This window comes from Typha latifolia, chromosome 5 (genome assembly GCF_019914945.1).
Source record: "Typha latifolia isolate L0001 chromosome 5, TyphaL0001v2, whole genome shotgun sequence".
In the NCBI taxonomy this organism is placed as follows: domain Eukaryota; kingdom Viridiplantae; phylum Streptophyta; class Magnoliopsida; order Poales; family Typhaceae; genus Typha; species Typha latifolia.
Window position 1 is genome coordinate 8913660 of NC_133090.1, and position 22463 is coordinate 8936122.

Consider the following 22463-nt stretch of genomic DNA (forward strand, 5'->3'; position numbering starts at 1 on the left):
TCTTCTTAATTTTTTTTTCTTATACTGCTATATGGTTAAACAAGATGAAGATGAAGAACATGAAGAAGATTTTGGGACAGAGAATATCATCCAAATGATAGAAAGGACAAGGTTGGAAGGAAAATAAGAAAAAAACTTTTAAGTGCAAGGAAAATAAGAAAAAAACTTTTAAGTGCAAGGAAAATAAAAAATAATTCTGCCATATAACTCTTTTTTATATGAAAAATATTTTCTAGAGAATATCATCCAAATACCCACATGGACAGGCCCGAGAGGAACAATCCCTATGCTTCTAAATTATTCTAAAAGGAAAATAAAATTCCAACGTATCCGCCATCTAAACAAGCTCTTGGACGGGCCGAGCCTTTGGCCCGAAACCAGAAGTTGACCGTCCGATCCATTTGATGATGCTCTCCTCTCCTCTTCACCAATCACCACCATCTCTCTCCAGTTCAAAGACGAACAAAGATAGAGAAAGAGAAAGAGAATAGAGAATAGAGAAGGAGAAGAGAGCAATGGTGGTGGTGGATCTAGGCGAATTCGCTGAGGAGGGTTTTGATCCGAAGAGATGGATCAATGCTGCGCTGGGTTCGCGCCACCCTCAGGATACAATTGATCGCTTCCTCTCCGACTTGGAGGAGAGCCTTCGCGCCTCCGCCGACGACATCTCCGACGCGCTCGAGAAGGAGAGCGCCGACGCCCTCCGCCGCGTCCCCCTCGCTTGCCGCGACGTCCTCCGCCTTCGCGACGACGCCCTTGCCCTCCGATCCCTTGTCGCCTCCATCCTCACCACCCTTAAAGAGGTTTGGTCACTATCGATTTCTGGGTTTTTAGCTTCTTAGAATCCGATTTGGGTTCTGTTACCTTTTCCTTCTGCGTTGGCTTGGGAAATCGAAAGATCTTTGCTGTGATTAACTACCAGTTCGATTCTTTCGGTTGATTGGTTTCATGATCTCGCCACTCTCTAGTAGGTATTACCACATTCCTCTCCATTTCTTTTGCTTCAACCCGATGAGAATTCTCGCGTTTGATTGATTTGGTTTATTTAATTGTATCTGGGTTTTGTAAGATTTCGCGCCTAGATTTTTTACTTACAGTTATCTTGTTTACCTTTCTGACTCGTTCAGTCCTTTTGCACTTTTATTCGCTCGTTCATCAATGTATGAGTGGAAGTATTACGATAGGAATAGCTGAGTTGTTTTGAATGAGATCTACTCAGACCAAGGTTCTATTGATCGAGTATTGATAGCATCCGTTGATAAAATGCTACATAATGAAGTTAAAAGGCAACTGGTTTTGAACGCTAGATTTCGATCTTACCATTTTATTTGACTCAGATAACTTCAATACTTTAAATGTCTATTTGAAGTTCTATGTAATGGTTTTATTTTCTGAGGTTTGGTCGTTTAATTCTTTTTAACTGTTTCGATCTACATAACATTATCAGTTATGATCCTGGTGACTGGAGATTGTTCCATCCATATAATATTTGCAAATTACTAGCTCTGATTTTTTGATGTAGCTTCCTGTATTCCTTATGGCAGGCGGAGGGAACATCTGCAGAGTCAATTGCTGCCCTTGCTAGAATTGATACTGTTAAACAACGTATGGAAGCAGCGTATGCAACATTACAGGTACAACTTTTTCCAGATAATGTTCTTTTATGAGGTGGATGAGTGTGAGAAAGTGGTATTTTAATTTTTAAATTTCTCGGAGAAAGTTGATTATGTAACATTCTCTTAATTTCTGGGGACTGAACAGGATGCTGCAGGATTGACCCAGTTGAGTGCAAGTGTTGAGGATGTATTTGCAAGTGGAGATCTTCCTCGAGCTGCAGAAACCCTTGCCACTATGAGACATTGCTTGTCAGCTATCGGTGAGGTACCATCTTCTTATCTTTGTGTTGTACTGAGTTAGTGAGGCACACTTATTTGTTAGATATAGTTGTTGAAAAAGAAACTTGTGTCCAGGTTGCAGAGTTTGCTAATGTGAGAAAGCAGCTCGAAGTCTTAGAAGATAGGCTAGATGAGATGGTCCTACCTCGCTTGGTGGATGCTCTTTCAAATCGCAAGGTTTTTTCTCTTCCATTTGGTCCCTTCTGTGTACACATTTGGAACTTTTGGTGGCTGAAAGTGATCTTTTATGCAATTAATAGCTACTAATTTACCATAATACATTCTAAATTATCATATAAAGGTTGATGCTGTTCAAGATTTACGTCGAATACTTATTCGCATTGGGAGGTTCAATTCACTAGAGCTACAGTATACCAAGATGCACATCAAGCCTCTAAAAAAACTGTGGGAGGACTTTGATTCCAGACAAAGAGCTAGTAAGCTAGAGGTGGAGAAGACTGGTGAAACTATGACCTCCATTTCATTTTCCAGCTGGTTGCCAAGTTTTTATGATGAGATTCTTCTCTACCTTGAACAAGAATGGAAGTGGTACGATGATTACATCTCCTTTTCCTTTTCTTCCAATTTTTGAATTTTAGTAAGCTGCATGTAAGTTTTGAAGTGACCTTTTTCCGCATTCATCATTGCATATGTGTATACCCATAATTCAACTTATGCAAGGAAGTTTCATATCCAGTGGATTTATTTGATATTATTCTGTTACATAACTTCTGTAGCTAAGCTCCTAGATTTGATACTTAAATACAGAGGGTAAAATTCTGTGATAGTACATCCATCATTAGGCATAAATTACCAAGAATTAAGAGTCATGCACATTTGCATTGACATTCCATTCATTGCAGTTGTGGAAGGGCGTGAATCTGTAGTTCTGTACTTCCAGATTTTAAATTACTAGGTCAAGGTATATGGTTGAAATCACCCTTTTCTTACAACCTATAAATGTAATATGCAAAGAGAAAAATAATGTTAGTTATTTATTCTCATAATATTGAATTGTATTATCATGTACTAGCATTATCATTTTTGACCTGTTATGATATTTTTGTGGTATTGTGCACACTTTGATTTTCTATCAAGAATAGATTATGCATTCGTGTGTATTTATATTATAAGTTAGAAAAATATTTCTTTAGATGTATTTATACTAGAATTTTTTTTATCTAATATTTTCCTGTATCCTAAACATGTCGTGTCCTATTTTTTCAAGATCTGTTATATTCTCATGTCCGCATCGTGTCGTATCCATGTTTCATATGCGTGTCCGTACTTCTTAAGTTATAAAACATCTATTTTATTAAAGTTATTAGAATAGTCAAGTAGAATTAGACAAATCATGAAGGCATGAGTCTCACATATAATTAATGATTGAATTATTAAATACATGCATTAGTTGACAATAGTTAACCGAACTAAATAAATAATAGTGAAAAGCGTTGACAAAATATCTAATTCTGCATTGGATGATATTGGGGATCAAAGGCTTCATCAATTGGCACAACAATACATAAGAATGCTATGTCAAATATCGTTGATAATCTTCAAAACTCATAAAAACAAAACTCATAAAAACACTGATAACGCTCGTTGAGCTGCCTTACATGCTCTATGTAGATATCTAGAGGGTTCACTTCTTCTATAACATGTGAAGGATAGTGAATGTACGCATGAACGACTGACATAACAGTCCTGATGTTGAATGACATGCATAAAGTATTGCTTATTTCTAAAGATAACACCTCTCTGAGAAGGACGTGACAAGGATGCATGTTTCCCCCTCTCATCATTACTATCATTTTTAGACCGTCTTGTCATTGTCATCACTATACTGTCTCTAGATTAGGGCATATGACTATAGGAAAGGGAAGAGGTGTCACACTCTCCTAATGGGACATCCTCAATTGCATCTAAGGGATCAACTAGTCGTGAAGAGGATTTAGCTTGCCAACACTCCGAAATCCAACATTATCTTAGCCAACACTAAAATGTCCATCATTTACTCAAAAGGTCTGACACTTTGACTCTAGCTTTGACTACCATGACTTTGACCTTACATGAGACACTGAAACTTCTAACTTGAGTCTTCATGATATTTTATTTGAGCATCACTATATACATTGCATGTCAAGGCTTCTCTTTGCATGTGCACGAGCAGTCTCAGTCCCTCCTAACATACTTTACAAAAAGTAAAGTCCACATTTGTCACTTCAGTGTTCTTAGCAATAAATCTATAGCATTGAGGAGGATCCCTTGCCTTAGCAAACAATGGATTAACAACCTACATTCATTCCGTTGTGGGATCCTCCTCTAGGTACTTGTCCACAATTCCCTTTGCATGTCGGGGCTCAATGCTTAACCCATGTTATTGCATTGTGTTTATTATGCTTCTAAAATAAATATGATTTTTTTGGGGGGAGATAGGATTCTTAGGTCGACTATATTTATATATATGAAGAATAGAAGTCCCAAGTCAAAGTCAAAACCAAAAAATTAGAGTTTTACTAGGTTTACAAACCTGATTAAGAATCAAACTTTGGAAATTGAAACAAAGTAGGAAATGGAGATTCGAATACTACTTTAACTATAAAAATTGAACTCAAGTTAGTGAGTCAAAATCTGAGTAATTATAGAAAACCAAAAGTTGAGTAAGAGTAGGAAAAGGAAATATGATAAACACACTGACATGTTTTTTTAACGTAGAAAACCTCTCACATAGAAAGGAAAAAACCATTTACTCGCCCAAAACCGATTGATCTATTCTACTAATCAATAGAAAGAATACTTATTTACAATCCTTCCCGACACTTCAATGTTATAATGTTTAAGTAACCTCTTGAATAGGAACCACCTGACTAACTATCCTTGTGAAGTAGAAAGCCTCTCTTTAGTAAGCACCTGAGCTATGGCTTAACTCCCAATTCTCATGGCAGTGTGGTGGTAGATTTGGATATAGACGACATTGGTTCAACTTCTATGATTCTTTTGGATCATCCTCTATTGAAGAACATGCACTCAAACACATGTTGATGGCTCTCTGCACAATAGGTATGAAATATACTTTGTGAAGGATCCTAAAACTCGTAGATGATTTTTATAAAGCTTTCTTGAGTTGGATCTTCCTCTATACCTCTGAATTACTTATATATAGGTGAGGAATATTTTTGCTTCAAACTAGAAGAGTCCATTAAAGGAAGAAAAGTTTGAATGGGTTCCTAAAATCATGTTTCCTAACCTGTGTACGCCAACCAGACATTGTTTAAGTGCTATTCAGATGCCAATTAAAATTTCTTAAAAGTTCTATTCCCATCATCTAATTCATAGATTATATATCATAAATACTTAGTAATGTATTTTGATCATATATAATTCATAGATTATATATCATGAATACCTACTGTTTTATGTTTACAATTTTGCCATTACAACATTTTGCAAGGTTTCGAAATTCGATATCGGAATCGAGATCAGTCATTAGAAAAATGATATGTATCGACTGTATTAGTCATATTGGCTGCTCGTATCGGATTGGACTATTTTTAATTATACAGAATTCTAAATATTCTTTAAAATGCAGAAAAATTTCTAAAAAATAATAGAAAAATAAGAAAATAAAAATGGTCATATATGAAGCCTAAAAAAAAAATTCACTCAAAACTATAATAAATTCCGACTTGAATTTGATACTTTTTATACTTGTAAATGACTATTACAGAACAACAGTGAAGAAAAAGATTTCTCTTCACTGATATTATATAGCAGTATGAAAAGAAGAGTTAAAAAGTGGGTGAGAAGGAGGGAATAGAGAAATGAGAAAAGAAAAAAAAGATTACCCAAGTTCATCAAAGTGTGGAGTAGTTAAAGGGGCTCACTGGATGCCGCCAAATGAGCTCAGTGAAGTGTGAGCCTGTGAGGGGTGAGAGGAGAGTGAGTGTATGTGAGAGAATGGAGAGTTAAAAACTTAAAATTGAACATTTAAAAAAAAGACTGTTGAGGACATCGATTACTAATGTCTTTTAAGTTAGATATATTTTAGATTCAACCTAATTCTTAAAAAAATTTAGTTTCAGCCGATACAACCGAATTTCAACCAATTTCGCTAGTATGGTCGAAACCAACTGATCCTAGACCCCAAACTCGGGATCGGTCGATTTTGGGATCCATGATATTTTGCACTAACAAATATTTGTTGTAGCAATTCAAAACACCCAAACCTCCAAATACACGTGTATACCACGTGGGTAAATCCCTCCTCCCCATGAGGTGTATCACGTGACTTGTCAGTAATATATTTCCATAAGGCACATAGAAATATAGGTTCAAACCATAAATTATCTCAAACGAATATGATTCCAGATACAAGTTCCACAAGCCATAACAAACCTTCAAAGATACACATCCAAAATACAACTCCAATCATAACACCCTCGTAGAGGCTCAATTCAACTAATAGAAATAACCATAACGGAAATAAAGGCAGCTACTCCTCGCTACCCGCATCTGCTTCCCCTAGCTCTGAAATGATGCCACCAAGAGGTGGTGAGCACACAAACCAGCAAGTAGAATCTATACAATCTATAACAATGAAATCACAGGTGCATATCCCAATGCATGCCTATAATTGCTAACAATAGAATAAGCTTATTTAAATGACTTACAATGAGTTATTAAATCAATGCAACTGATAAAAATTACACGGTACTATCTATGAACATGCCAATTCCTAAACATATCAGGATAAGTCTACATAAGTATAAAACTTGATGCAATCTCTTATTCATACAAATCTCAATCCTATCATTTACATGTATGCTTAGAAGTGTATTCACGTAAGTTAGGGAGGTTTAGTCATTACATGCTAACTAAGGCATTAATCATGTTTTATCATTGTTCACCGAGCCATTCACCGCATAATGTAGATATTCTCCAAAAATCATCCATCACATAACCATCCATCATTTCATACATTGAGGAAGGATAATATATACACATCTAACGATAATGTCACCCAAATATGCATGACGACACTGCATGTGACCGGTTGTCTATGGCTATCAGACTAAGGACTCCGGTCGTAGGCCCATATCTCACTATCTCTAAATCATCACCGCTTTCAACAGGATAGTCACAAGTCCTCAGCTTATCAGTGGACGCCCTAACCCTACGTCGTCGGGTACCGTTAGAGATATATCTCCGCCTCACAGTCATGTTTTTACTATCATCATAATCTAGTCCTGACTATACAGTATAATTACCTGAATGCCACTTAGGCTACCGACCTCAGGTGTTGGCCGTTAATAATATAAGTCATATATGATACACTCTACCTTTAACCCCGAGCTGAGCGAGTATGAGGCACTGCCTAGTCAGAACCCGACTACTAATGATATATGAAAGTGGTGCAGTGTTGGTGGATGTATAAGTCATGTCATAGTCATCATGGTCATTATATTCTATATTCATTATAGATATTTATGCAAGAGTTTCTCATATTAGGATACATGTAGATTATAGTTACACTAATGTATGTGCTAACATTAACATTCTCATAATATCATGATGGGCATTCTATCAATAACTACACATATCAAGATTTATCATGGTACGCTAAATGCATGTGTTAATACTAACATTCCTATAATATCATGGAAGGTATGATAGCAGCAACTACATTGTTCTAGATTTGTATAAACTCTACTCGTCTGGGGGTTTCCACAGTACTCTAGTTTACCCTCAACCAGCCGGCTCCTCTGGAATCCCAAAATTCTCAGCATATTACATGAGTCAAGGGTTTCCCAGAGTGAGTTCTATATCATTCTAAAATTCACACTATTCAGGTGATAATAATTTGTCTTTAGTAGAGTGGTTAGGCTAATTAATCAGGCGGGGATAGAGAAATGGGGCTATAGGGTCCAAATAACTCCATTGCGCCTAGACTGGTGCATATGTGGGGTGTTGGGTTGGGCTCGAGCCCAACCCAACAGGGCAAGAGAGACCTTGGTGAGCTGCAGTCCAACTGCAGCCCCAAGGTTAATCGCAGCCCACCAAAGATTTGATTGGTAGACCGCAGCCTACCAAAGGTTTGGGTTGGTGGGCTGTGGTCTGCAGCCCACTAAGATTTGGGTTGGTGGATTGCGGTCTGCAGCCCACCAAAGATTGGGCTTAGTGGGCTACTGTATGAACCGCAGCTCACCAAGGGATGGGTGGGGGTTTAAACAAACCCCCACCCTCCCTCACCATCTCCTTCCGAGGGAAGGAGACAGAGGGGGAGGAAGAAAGGAAAAAAAAGTGGCCTAGTGCTGCCGATGGCCCACGTTGCCGGCAGCCCACCCTTGAGGTCGACGGCCCGCGACCCTCACCCGGAGTGGGTGGCTAGCCAGAGGGAAGGGGAGGGGAAAGAGGAGGGCTCAGCTCGACGGCGACGGGCATAACTGGAGTCGCGGTGGAGTCGTCGCCCGTCCTCCCCTATTACGGGGGAGCGGGAGTAGCTCACCCCACGGCCGGGGTGGTTGACGGGGCGGCGAGGCTCGGACCGGCGGCTAGACGCGAAGTCGTCGGTTGCCGAGGACTTTGATGACGGCGAGGGGGAGGGGTTAATTTACTGAAATTTATAGTGGGTTAGAAGCTTACCGAAGGGGGTTGTACGGTTGGCTTCGTCGACAACCCGAGAGAAGGTGAGGGAGGGAGAGATGGTGGGGTGGGTGGAAATAGAGGAGGGGCTGGGTGGCGTGCACTGTAGGAGAAGAAGAAAAAGAAGAAACAGAGGGGAAGGACGGGGGTGGCAGGGGCTGGGACGCTTTTTTTTTTAATATTTCAGGGTGTTACACAATTTGTGTAATGTAATTATAGTAGAATGATTTGGATATGGATTGGCAAATATCCATTCTTTATTTACCTTCCATATAACATCAACCTTGTTTTTCTTAGATTTCTAGCTAGAATGCTATGGAACCCGATGTCTTTGAGGTTTGGAACCGTGCTCCTAGTTTCCAACCTCCCAAGCTAGCTGAACATACACGAGATTGATTCCCATTGCCACTATTACCGTTGTTGGTGCAAGCCTCGAAGTGACACGACTAAGTCACCAAATAAGTATGCCTTTATTGCCCTCCTTATCTCCTGTGGCACTTTATGCCACTAAAACACTCCTACGAACTAGGCGCCACCAACTATATGATTCTGGAAATGACTACCCATCATCCACCTTTTCGAAATCTATCCCCTCCCCAACAAAACTATCCATATCTCCACCCAATATTAGGGCCCTTGATAGGTTCCAATCAGCCACCTCGACTTACACACATGCACAATCAACATTAGAAGTCTAGAATTACTTCATGACAAAGAAAATAAGAAATAATCTGATAAATATGGGTACATTTACGAAATAAGAATGATAGCAATGTTGAGAAAAGTTCCCACAATATGGGGGCAATATTCCACCAATAGTGTATAGATAGAGTTACTATGTGGGAGCCTACTAGCATATTATTATATTAAATATTATATATGATATAGTTAAAATATATACTAAATGCAGAACTTTGTTAGTAATAACATAATATATTTATGAACCTACTAAATGATATGTAGAACCATATATGACACAAATAATATTGGGTAGCATGATTAGCATCATGTGTTTATCATACATGCAAAACCACAACCTACAAAATTAAATGAAGAAGATAATAAAGAAGTAAAGAACACACTATTTATTTTAACAAAACACTAGAAAATATAATCACAAGATCACAACTACCCCTTAAGTGGCTTGTATAGGCCATATATGGCCTATGTGGGTTGGTTTATGGAACGCCTTTCACAACATTAACTAATAGAATTTGAACATGATTGAACATTTTTCCCAATATTTATAAAATGTTTTTCATTTTTTACAATTATTTTCTTATTTTTTTAATCTTTGTACTTTATATTTATTTATTGATTTTTTAAAATTTTACAAAATCTTCATTTTTGGTTTTGTTATTTTAACAATTTTATAATAGATGTTTCAGTTTTGTGTTATTTACCAAGGGTCTCTTTTGAGTGCCTTATCAGGTATGTGGTACGACCATCCTTGGTGACCATGCAGGTCAGTGTTCTAGAGCCTCTTGCAATGGTCTGTAGGGCCTTCAGATCCCTTCTGCAATGTCATGCTGGTAAAATGGAATCTAAAGCCTTGTGCTGACCTTATAGTTCCCAGGGCTCTAGAGGCTTGTTTAATGACTTGCACCCACTGTAGTGTGGGTACAAGTCGTGAAATGTTTGGGCCATATTGTGACTCACGATACTTGCCATCTGACAATCAAATCCTTAACAATGATTCTGTAAACAATCTAATATCAGACTTCAAAGAGAATTTTATGGTAGGATTTCACTGAAGCATCCAACTGCAATGATATGATGAAGTCCTTATATTCTTCGATGAGGTTCAACAGTTTGAAATGCAGAAGAAATTTAAAAACAACAATTGCTGACGCGTAGACAACTGTAGTAGCATTTGGTGGCTTGTAGATGACTAGGATAACAATTTTTGCACTGCCACGGTGAAGATGCCGAATACTAACTTTATACCACAGAAAATAACAAATTTTATACCTGTTTACAGCAAATCAGCAGTAAAATGAGAGGAAAAACAAATTTTCATTTTTCCATGGATCCCAAAATTGGTCGGTTTCAGCTAGTATTGACTGGTTTCGGCTAGTTTTGATCGCATCGGCCAATTTGTCTCGGCCGAAACTCTGCCGTATCGGTTGAAAACAACAATATCAGTTGAAATTAATTTTTTTTTAAGATTTATGTTGAATCTAAAATATATTTAATCTAGGAGATATTAATAATTAATGTCATCAATTGCTTTCTTTTCAAATTTTTAGTTTTTACTCTGTCTCTCACACACACTCTCCTCTCACTCTCACGCTTCACCAAGTTTATTTGGCGGCTGTTCTGGTGAGCCCCTCTTGCTGGTCTATATTTTGGTGAACTCAGATGAATTTTTTTTTCTCATTTTTTCCTTCTTTTTCACCTATTTTTAACTCCTATTTTCTTATTACTATAGAACAACAATAAAGAGAGATCTCTCTCTTCATGTTGTTTTGCAGTAATAATTTACAGGTATAAAATTTTGTGTAATTTAATTTAAAATTCATTATAGTTTTGAGTGAATTTTTTCTTAAGTTTTTAAAGTTCATATGTGACTAATTTTTATTTTTCTATTATTTCTATAAATTTTTAGAAATTTTTCTTTATTTTTAATAATATTTAGAATTTTATATAATTAAAAATAGTCCGATTCGATACGGGCGGCCAATACGATTGATACAGCCGATACGACGGATACCTATTGTTTTTTCTAACGTCCGATTCTGATCCTGGTACTGAGTTTCGGAACCTTGCATTTTTCTTTTTTTATAGAAGTTCGTAGACATATTAAGCTTTTGTTTGCGGGCTTAATAATATTTAAGTCCTTAATATCTTACTACGGTTCCCTTATTTTTTTTGAAAAAGACCTATATAGACCTACTAAGCTTTTGTTTGCAGGTTTAGTAACAGTCAAGTCTGCAAGGCCAGTTAAGTCCATAATAACTTACTAAGCTTTCGTTTTTTTTTTTGAAAGAAATTTGTAGACCTATTAATCTTTCTTTTGTGGGCTTAGGAACATTTAAGTCCGTAAAGCCTAATAGAATATGCAAGCTTATTGAGTTTGAACTTCCAATAAATTTCAAATTGTATAGAAAAATGTGTCATTTTATTCTCTTTCTTTTGCAATGCTGACTTATAAGACAACAATACTGACTTTTAAGATAGCATTTGCTTCTAGGGCAGCAATTGTGAGAAGAGTAAACTAAAATAAGGGTGTCATTATTTCCATTGACGTAACATAAAAAAGTGAAAATATCTCTCTTTTAAAGAGAAATTGAAGATATGCAAGAAAGGAATTCAAATATGGGTTTTAATCATGGTTCGAAGGATTGGCCATACCCGGTCCTAATCCAAACCCGATCCCAATCAATTGACTGGGAATAGGTGAGCCAGATTTACCCTTCTCTTTCACTATTTCTCTCTCCCTTTCTTTCACTACCATAACTATTGCTTCTCCGATGTAGAAATACATCTCTAGCAAACTCCACCGATGCAGATCCAACTCCGGTGACCTCAGCTATGTGAATTTTTTTTCTTTTCGTTTCTTTCACTCTCTCTCTCCTTTGTTGTAGCAATTTTGAGTAAGTTAATACTTTTTTTAGTTTTTTAGGTTTTATATGTGAATAATTATTTTCTTATTTTTGTCATTGAAAAATTAGAAAAGTTCCTGCATTTTTAAATAATATTTAAAATTTTATATAATTAAAAATAGTCCAATCCGATTCGATGATATAAATTGTTTTTTTGCGATGCCGATCATCATCCTGATCCCGATCTCGATTTTTTGAACCTTGACTTCAATAACCTTTGATGTGATATGGAAAGTGAAAAAAACCTTCATTTTGAGGGGAAATTGAGGATACGTCATGTAAACGGATCAAAATGCCCTTTGTAGTTAAGGATGTTAGTTTTAAAATATTATTATTAAATTAAAAAAAAATAAGTTCAAGTCATTTCAGAGGTGAATTTGTAATAAGATTTCGAAACTCGGTATCGGAATCAAGATTGGCCGTTAGAAAAAATGATATGTATTGGCCGTATCGGTTGTATCAGTCGTATCGGCCGTATCGGCTGTATCAGTCGTATCGGCCGTCTCGGCTATATCAGTCGTATCGGCCACTCGTATCGGATCAGACTATTTTAATTACCTAAAATTCAAAATATTATTTAAAATGCAGAAACATTTCTAAAAATTTATAAAAAATAACAGGAATATAAGAAATAAAAATTAGTCACATATGAATTTTAAAAACTACAGAAAAAAGTCACTTAAAACTATAATGAGTTTCAACTTGAATTAGACAAATTTTTATACTCGTAAATTATTACTATAGAACAATATGAAGAGAGATATTTATTCTCTGTTGTTCTATAGCAGTAAGAAAAGAGGAGTTAAAAAGTGGGTGAGAAAGGGAAAAAAAATAAAATAAAAAACTCATCCGAGTTTACCAAAGTGTGGACTAGCCAAAGAGGCTCACCGGAACGGCTATCAAATGAACTCGGTGAAGTGTGAGAGTGAGAGGAGAGTGTGTGTGAGAGATAGAGAGTAAAAAGAAAACGATTAATAATATCAATTATTAATGTCTCATAGGTTAGATATATTTTAGATTCAACCTGAATCTTAAAAATAATTAATTTTAGCCAATATTATTGTTTTTAGCCGATACGGCCGAGTTTTGACTGATTCGGCCAAAACTGGCTGAAACCGGTCCGATCGGGATCGATTATGGCTGATCTAGATCTGGATCGGCCGATTTTGGGATCCATGATTTGTAATGTAAGAATTTATTTACCATCATTCAAACTAATTCAAATTTGTGCCCATTTTCTTTTTTTCTCTTTTCTCTCACATTTTTAACTTGGTTAGGGATAAAGTACCCTTTGGTTACTAAATCTGGTTAGTGTTTCCTAACCAAGTTGAAAGAAAGTTTTATACTCGTAGCAAACACCACTTTGATGCTTTTCTTGCAGAAAACAGAATAGTTGTTCTATATCTTTATATTCTATTCTTTTTTCAATGTCAATCTTATAATATTTTCATCTTCTTAAATATAGAAGAGTCCCTACTTTAATACTGGTAATGCTAAACATTGAAACATGCAATTAGATAAAGTTACTTGCTAATAAATGTGATACTTGTAGGTGTATAAGTGCATTCCCTGATGATTACAAGTCTCTTGTTCCAAAACTACTTGTTGAGACCATGACTGAACTGAGTGCATCTTTCATTAGCCGAGTGAACCTTGCAACAGGGGATGTTATTCCTGAAACCAAAATGCTTGCAAAAGGTTATCCAAAAACTTATTTCTCTCTTTATATCAATGAATTAATGCTTTTCCATAACTTGGTTTTCGTTTTTACTCCAATGGTAATTATATCTTCAGGTGTTTGTAATTATGTCTTTGGTATTTCCATATTAGCTCATTTGTGTACACTAGTTCTGTGCTCTCTTAATTGTTTTAGGCTACTCATTATCTAAGATCATGCACACTTCTTTTGTGGAGAAAAAAGTTCAACCATTAGTAGATCCAATTCTTGCGGCTTGTTGGCAGGAGAAATCTCTGCAGAGGGGTTCGTGCTTCCTTGCACAGTCATTGTGCTGATGATAAAGGAGGGGCACTGATTTTAGTCTGAATCATTGTAAGATCCAATGGTTGCAGCTTGTTGCCGATGACCAATGTTAATCTCATTCTGTGGAATTTTCCTTTAAGTGAAATTTTGTTGTGCAATTCTACCAAGCTAATGATGTACTAAATTTTTCACAAGTAATGTCCTCAATAAATCAATATCGTTGAAATTCTATTAATTAAGGTAGTTTAAGCACTCATATTAACTCTTGGAGCTAATTGCTCTTATTTCTATATATTTGATCATAAATCTAATCTTTCTAATTTGTAATCTTTGATTTTATTTTCTATTATTCTAACTTCGACTATCCCTCTTTTAGTATAGTCAGTGCCTAGTTTGTGCCTTCAACAACAAAAACACCAATGGAACATTGTAGGTTATCTGTCACTTAGTACTGTACTTGGAAATTCCATTATTCCTTTAAAACAACAAGATCAGTTTCCTAGGAACCTATTATAAGCTTTATCTAATTCAATGAGAAACATATTGATCTAATTGATTTAGGAGATATTGGACAAAACATTTAGTAAATAACAAGTTCTATTGTTGCTAAACGTGGCATAATGCCAAATATATATATCTAGAAATCTCATCATATGCAACCTTTGTTGAATCGCTTTTAAATGAAGGTCTACTGCCTGATGCATCATTAATTACAGGTTACTTTGGAATGCCTTTTTTGTTCTTAATTTTTATCAGTAGGTACTAATATTTCTCCTGCCAATTTGAAATTATTCTAAATAAGGTAGTCATTTACATCATATTGATATCTCCTGTCAATTTGGACAAAACATTTACGTCAAAATATTTTGGCTGTTTCGGTTCTAGTTTCTGTGTCGATTTCAGACTTCTTTTGATTAATATTCTTCTTTATTTTATTTTTCAATACATTACGCAAGATCTAGTAGCATGTAAGCAATGAACTTGATATTGGGTTAGGTTCAAGTTTGATTCACGTCAAATCCAGCTAGGAATGTAAAACATACTTTAAAAAAATTGTTGTTAGGATTGTTTTGGTTGGATACTAGTTTCAGGAAGTTTCAGATCGGACATGACCGAACTGCGAAACATTTCAGTGAAATGTCTCGGTTTCGGATGAAACTTCAAACCATGCTCCTAAGGACTTCCTAGCCTCAGAAAGAGTACATACAGATCCTTGAAATATTCCTATTTGTTCTCTTTTAAAACAACTTCCATTGCGCATACCCTTTTCTTTTCTACATATTTCTCATTTTCTCGAATCTTGATCCCAATTCTGTTATGCACGTAAAATTTCCACTCTGTATTTCATTATTCTAGCAAGTATATATGTCTCTCTCGATCTTCATTCTTGATTCTATGATTATCATACGAGTGGATTTTGCCTTCATTTCTTACATTTCTTTAGCCTCGAGTGTGTACTTTTGCACTGATTACTTTTTAAAGGCATTATTAATCAATCATAACATTCTGTGTTCTGTTCTTGTATCATGCATCTCCTTTTCTTTATCACATCATTCTTGAACTGCATTCTTTCCACTAGGTTTGATATTTAGTTTTTCGGCCACATACTTTTTTTTTTCTTCATCTTTCCTTTTCTTCATCTATCGTGCTGTATTCCTACTTATCATTCTCTTTTATTAATTTCTTATCCTTTAAGTCTTTGATGGATTTTTTTATTGGCATCTTTCCTAACTGAATATCTAACCCTTTTTAAATTTACTCTCTTTAAGGTCGTTTTATATGTTTAGCCTCCCACCCATTTCTTCCGCCCTTTATTCACACAAAGTTTATCTCCTGCACTTGATCACCAATTTAGTGAATTGGCTACATCATTTAGTCAAATATGTCTATGCTTTTATTTGCAATTCATTCTGACCAATTTGACCAGAATATGACAGTTGGGATAAGCCTGATTGACCTTTATGGATTTTGTGTCTTTTTAGACTTTTTTACATGCTTTGTGATATATTTGACTGCTTGGACAAGGTAGGACAAAGTAGAATATCTAGGAGATGTATATGCAAGTTGTCAGTTGGTTGTTTGCCCTGTTTTGCCCTGGATGTTGTTTGCTCTTGCTCAAAATTTGTCTCGTGGACATACAGGAGGTTAAAGTGGCCAAGTAGCATATTGTTTAATTGGTTGTGTACTTTAGCCTTGGGCTGCTAAGAATATTACTATGTGAACCAAGCCTGGCGCTACTGAAACTGTTACTCTAGTCTTGCTGTTTGCTAGTCTTCACTGCGATCATGCTGGCTTTGCTCGTGAGAAATTCAGCCTCAATGCAACTCTATTTCCCATTTTGAAATTCGTTTTACTGTGTTCAGTTGAAATCTAATTTATATCTTTCCCATGTATCAGGATCATATGTGAAATGTCATATGAAATTTCTGAATGCCATATGAATTCCTTGCCATCAAAATTTTCAATTTTCCTAGTAGAAAGTTCTTTGATTTCTACATGATGGCATGTCATACATTTGCTATTGCATGGTTTTACTTTTCTTATGGTTCTTCACATGTTATTTATTATAATCTTGTCCATACATGGGCATTTATATCCTTCAAGGTCTTGGCCTTTTACTCCTTATGAGTCTACCTGAAATAGATGTAAGTTCTTAATATATTGTGGGCTTGCTTATTTACTCTGTGTATTCAGGTGTGATGGATATCCTGTCTGGTGACATGTCAAAAAGTACTAAGCTGCAGAATAAGCACCTTGAGGCCCTAATTGAACTGCATAACATGACTGGCACTTTTGCTAGAAACATCCAGCACTTATTTTCGGAATCTGATCTTGCAGTTCTACTAAGTACATTGAAATCTATATATTCCCCTTATGAATCATTTAAAGTAAGGTATGCTGTCTATTTTTAACTGAATTTGTTTTTATTCCTTGACTACAATAGATTTGGAGTTAAGATGCAGTATTTTACTTTGTAGGTGCATAATTTTTTGAAAGAGAGGCCTGTATTTGAAAGTATAATCACTGTTAACTAGTTAATTCTACAAGTTGATGATTTTCCAGGTATGGACAAATGGAACGTGCTATCCTTTCCTCTGAGATCTCAGGAATAGATATCCGTGGAGCTGTTTCTCGTGGTGTGGGTGCACAGGGTATAGAGCTGAGTGAAACAGTTCGTAGGATGGAGGAATCCATTCCACAAATCATAGTCCTCCTTGAAGCAGCTGTTGAAAGATGCATTAGTTTTACTGCTGGCTCTGAGGCCGATGAACTCATGCTGGCCCTTGATGACATCATGCTGCAGTATATATCAAACTTGCAAGATACTCTAAAATCATTGAGAACAGTATGTGGAGTGGATAATGATGGCGCAAAAAAGGATGCAGGTTTAGATAGAAAAGAAGGAGCACGTTTGATGGATGTGGTATCTGAAGAGGAGGAATGGTCCATTGTCCAGGGTGCTTTGCAGATTCTTACCGTTGCAGATTGCCTAACCGGCAGAACATCAGTTTTTGAGGCTTCTTTACGAGCTACTCTGGCTAGAATTGGGACAAGCCTGTCCTTTTCTGTTTTTGGTTCAAGCTTGGACAAATCTCATGCAGTGACTACAGATGAGAATGTAGAAATGTCTCTTGCAGGAAGGGCAGCCCTTGATGTGGCAGCCCTGCGCCTTACTGATGTCCCTGAAAAAGCTAAGAAGCTTTTTAATCTATTAGAGCAGGTAAATTTGACTATGTTTTAAGATCTTTTGCAGGTAGTGTCTATTAATTGGCAGCTTTCTATTTGTGTCAGACATGTCAGCTAGTTCCATCCATGCTTTATGATGGCACTCGTGCATTCTTGATGTTAGATCAGACATGACCAGATGTGTGTACGATCCTAGTCCTGATGCATCTATATTATGGACTTTGTCATATCTAGTACTTGTACATCTTAACTAATTGAAATTTGCACCCAAATTATTAATATAGAATGTCTAAACTATTAGTTTTTTTTCCCTTCCATCAATTTTTGTATAGCTTTAAAATTTACTCTTTGTAGAAAATATCTCGCATATTGTGTGCTCATACCAAAGAAAACAAGACATACAAACAAGTTTCCAAGTATCAAGATCAAGATCTAAATTGGGATTGGGACAGCTGTCTGTAAAGACAATATGTATTGGCCGTATCAGTTGCATTGGCCTTCTGTATCGGCCAATACTATATTAGACTTCTTTTAAACTACATAAAATTGTAAACAAATTTAAAAGGTGCAAGAACACTTCTAAAACTTTAGAAAAAGTGACAAAAAAATAAGAAAATAAAAATTACTCATATATGAGGTCAAAAAAAAATTACTCTCAAAATCATTATGAATTCTGAGCTGAATCTAGTAAATTTCTATGCTATAAATTATTGCTACAGAAGTGAGAGGAAGAAGAGATCTCTCTCTTCACTATTTTTCTACAACATTAAGAAAGGGAGAGTTAAACAAGACGAAAGAAAGAGAGAGAATATAAATGGGGAAAAAATAAATAAAAAAGAAAAAAAACATTTAGTCAAGTTTAATAGAGTGTGGAGTAGTTGGAGGACCTCATTGGATCGATCGCCGTAGGAGCTTGCTTGTTTGATCATCGATGAGCTCCAGAGAATTATGAAGGGGTAGGAGGAGATTATGTGTTTGTCAGAAAGTAAAAGGTAAAAATTTAGAAAGCAGTTGAGGACATCAAATACTGATGTCATCTAGGTCGGATTCATTTTAGATATTTAAGAAAACCTGTTTTGGCCAATTTCGGCCTATACCAGATCGAAATTGGTCACTAGACTGGGTTTGGGTTAAGATCGCAATCTGCTTCATTAAAAAAAACTTTGAATTTATAAGTGGGCCTTGATGCCTTATTACCCCATATCAATCCCTATAAACCTTTTTCTATTTCCGCCACCGTCCTTGTTGCTCATTTGCATTCATACCTTTGGAACACTATCATTTGTCATAACCTGTGTGGTGACTTTACTGTTTGTAAATGTAATTATATAATTCTAGTGTTGGCAAGTGTTTAAAATAATGTTGTTTTTCTTGATTTTTGCATCAGATTAATCGTCTATTGTCATATAGTTCATTGTTATGCTTAGTCGTTTATTATCCTACCAGATATTATCATATATGCAGCCATATTATTTTACCCTTTTGATTTATACATGCTACTCAGATTGTTCTTTGTTGTTTCTGTTCTTACTAGTTGTTCTTTTCACTTTATTTAACTACACATTATTTCATCTGTATAGATTGCCTATTTAATTTCTGAAATATGTTCATATGTCATGTCAAATACTCTGTTTGGGGCTGTCACATATCTAAGAGTCATCCATTTGTAACTACTACTGTTACTATATCAATAATATCCTTGGTTAACTTGCAGCATATTTCCTTACAAATGCTAAGGCTCTCATGTACTTAAACAGTGCTCAGTCCGTCTCATGCTATGCCATTAGTTTGAAGGTGGACTTTAAACATATACTCAATGATGTCTGACCCTTGTGATCACGTAAATTATTATGGACAAAAATTGTGTTTGAATGCTTCTCTATCCTGTTTTAAATGTATTGATAATTTGCTCATCACACATTTCAGTTAAACCGTTTCCTTGTCTATCTCTTCATGGCAGTTGTGGATAGGAATATCTCCCAAAATATTGTTTATTTTCTGATAGGTTTTTATTATGTTCTTGTAGAGAAAGTAGGATGAGTGAATAGCTGAAGTTTCAACAGTAAAAGGATCTTTTAAGTTATCCTGAAACACATAAGATGAAAGCTAGAATTTTTTTTGTTGATATCTCATGCCTATTATATACTAGACTAGTAGACTTACTGTTGATGTTATGTTTTAATTGGTTGAAGTTAATACTGATAGACACTGCTATAAATCACAGTGAGAGTCAGGGATGTGGATTCGTTGTGGGTGGACTCTATCTGAGTCTGTCTGGGCAACCCATCCTAAGTGTGCCAGCTCATCAGTCACGTCCATCGGATGGCCACGATTGCACTCTCTTTGATCTATTGGGTGATTATATATTTTATTTCAAGCATGATTGTGGCATACATCCAACGGTGTGGTTTAATGGACCTAGATCAGTCCGGCCCCCACTAAAGCCGCTCTTGAGTTTACAGCTTTTAAGTTAAATCCGCAAGAGTCAGTTGATAATGGTAAAGGAGCCATTTAACATCCATATCTAATAAGAGACTATTGTAGCATGGTAGAGTTTAGTTGAAAGGCTGAACTACCAAACTCACCATAATGGATCTTCTTTATTTACAATTTGGTGTTGTCATTCAAGATAATATGATTAACATAGATTGCTTCCAATGACACATAATAGCACTGGTAATGCATCAAGTGTATGTGAGGAAGATGGTGGACGGCATTGATTACACCTGTTTTCCTCCTTGCCCTCTCCTAGGTCACTTTCTCAGAGAACTTTGCAGTTAAATCACTTTCTTAGATAACTTTGCAATTAAATCACTTTTTTAGAGAACTTTGCAGTTTTAATTAAGTTGTGCTTATTTAAGTAGAATAGGGGAATTAAGTGTAGGATGCATGAGAACTGTAATTTGTTTCAGAACCACTTATTTTTTTCATGAATGTAGAAATATTATTTTTGCAAGTTAAAGAGCTTTAGCTTTTTGTCTCAACAAAAAGATAAAAAAAAGAGGCTTTAGCTTTTGTTGGTAGTAATAATTTTACATAGTGCACATGGAGACACAACCAGTATTCCTGTATAGACAGTTTGGGTGCTACTATGTCCTATTAATTTGTCATTCTCTAATGCATTAATTAGAACAAAGGCTCCCCCTTTTATTTTCCCTGTTTTGAATCTCTCTTTGTTGTCGTGCAGTCAAAGGACCCAAGATTTCATGCACTGCCCCTCACATCACAAAGGGTTGCAGCATTTTCTGACACAGTAAATGAACTTGTATATGATGTGCTTTTATCCAAAGTAAGGCAGCGTCTAAGTGATGTTGCCCGATCACCAATCTGGTCTTCTGTGGAGGAGCCAAGTTCTCTTCCTCTTCCAAGTTTCAGTGCATACCCACAAACGTATGTGACCAGTGTTGGCGAATATCTTCTCACTTTACCTCAGCAGTTGGAGCCATTGGTGGAAGGCATCTCCGGTAACGAGACCAGTAATGAGGAAGCTCAGTTTTTTGCTACTGAATGGATGTTTAAGGTAATATTATATATATATGGATTTTGTTCTTCTGGGTTGATGTTCTTATAGAAACATGGGTTTGACATTGGAGTCTATGTGAGCTTGAAACTCTTAAAATTCTTGCGGCCTATTTTTCCTGATCATAATTCATGCTCATGTGCAGACATACATATTAATAGAAATATATCTTCTCTCTTTCCTTTTGCATCTCCTTGCTGATTTATCTGAGGGTGTTTATTAGCTTTCTCTAGGCTTTGAAATTTTGAGAGCTTGTTGTTGATTATTTTCTTTCATGGTCATCATACCCGAATAACTGTTGTTTGGTGTTATTCATATTTGTTTTTTATGATATTAGGTGGCTGAAGGTGCAACAGCTCTTTTCATGGAGCAGCTACGAGGGATTCATTTCATTACTGATCGCGGGGCTCAACAGCTCTCTGCTGATATTGAGTACTTGAGCAATGTTCTTTCTGCACTTTCAATGCCGATCCCTCAATTCCTCTCTACGTTCCACACTTGCCTGTCAACCCCAAGAGACCAAATACGAGATCTTCTTAGAACCGATTGGGGAAAGCAGCTTGACCTCCCAACTGCTCATCTTGTGTGCAAGATCCGCCGGATTACTTTAGATCAGTGATTTTGTTGTTTAATTTTGGTCTGCATAAGTTTTATCATTAAAAGGACACTTCTGGAGATACGAAGCAGAGCACCTCTCTGTGCTGTTGCAATATTGATTTATTAATAGGATGTCCTATAAGTTCTGGGCTCTTTGTCATATGTCTGTTGGAATTCATACAGCTTGAAGATATTTTAACTCTAGAAAGTATTTTACTGGTTCAGATGATGTTAGATCAGATGAGATGTTCAGAGCTACAGGGAAGGCATTGAGTTCAAAGTTAAAAGGAGAAAAGTTTTAGTAATCTACAATTGTCTGATTTATTTATATCTGCATGAATTCCTGAAATCCAAGGTTTATAGTTAATGAAGTACTCAAGAGTGTCTCTTTACCCTGTAAATTATTAATTTTGATATCTGACCAAGTACAATTTATACTTGCCATTTCTTTTGCTCCTTTTTTTTTCAAAATTTTTATTTGTCTGTTTGCATATCATATCATAAATAGTTTTATTGTGAAGAACCTCAAAAGC

General features: G+C 36.1%; 1 protein-coding gene across 1 annotated transcript; it reads left to right on the forward strand.

Moving 5' to 3' along the window:
• Positions 1-434: 434 nt before the first annotated feature.
• LOC140789335 (conserved oligomeric Golgi complex subunit 7) lies at positions 435-22331 on the forward strand. Its single transcript, XM_073138999.1, has 10 exons — positions 435-803; positions 1545-1634; positions 1762-1881; positions 1971-2072; positions 2197-2444; positions 13698-13843; positions 16821-17019; positions 17190-17847; positions 21001-21333; positions 21671-22331. Exons 1-10 carry the CDS (start codon positions 516-518, stop codon positions 21950-21952), a joined length of 2466 nt encoding a protein of 821 aa, XP_072995100.1. The 5' UTR covers positions 435-515; the 3' UTR covers positions 21953-22331.
• Positions 22332-22463: the final 132 nt, after the last annotated feature.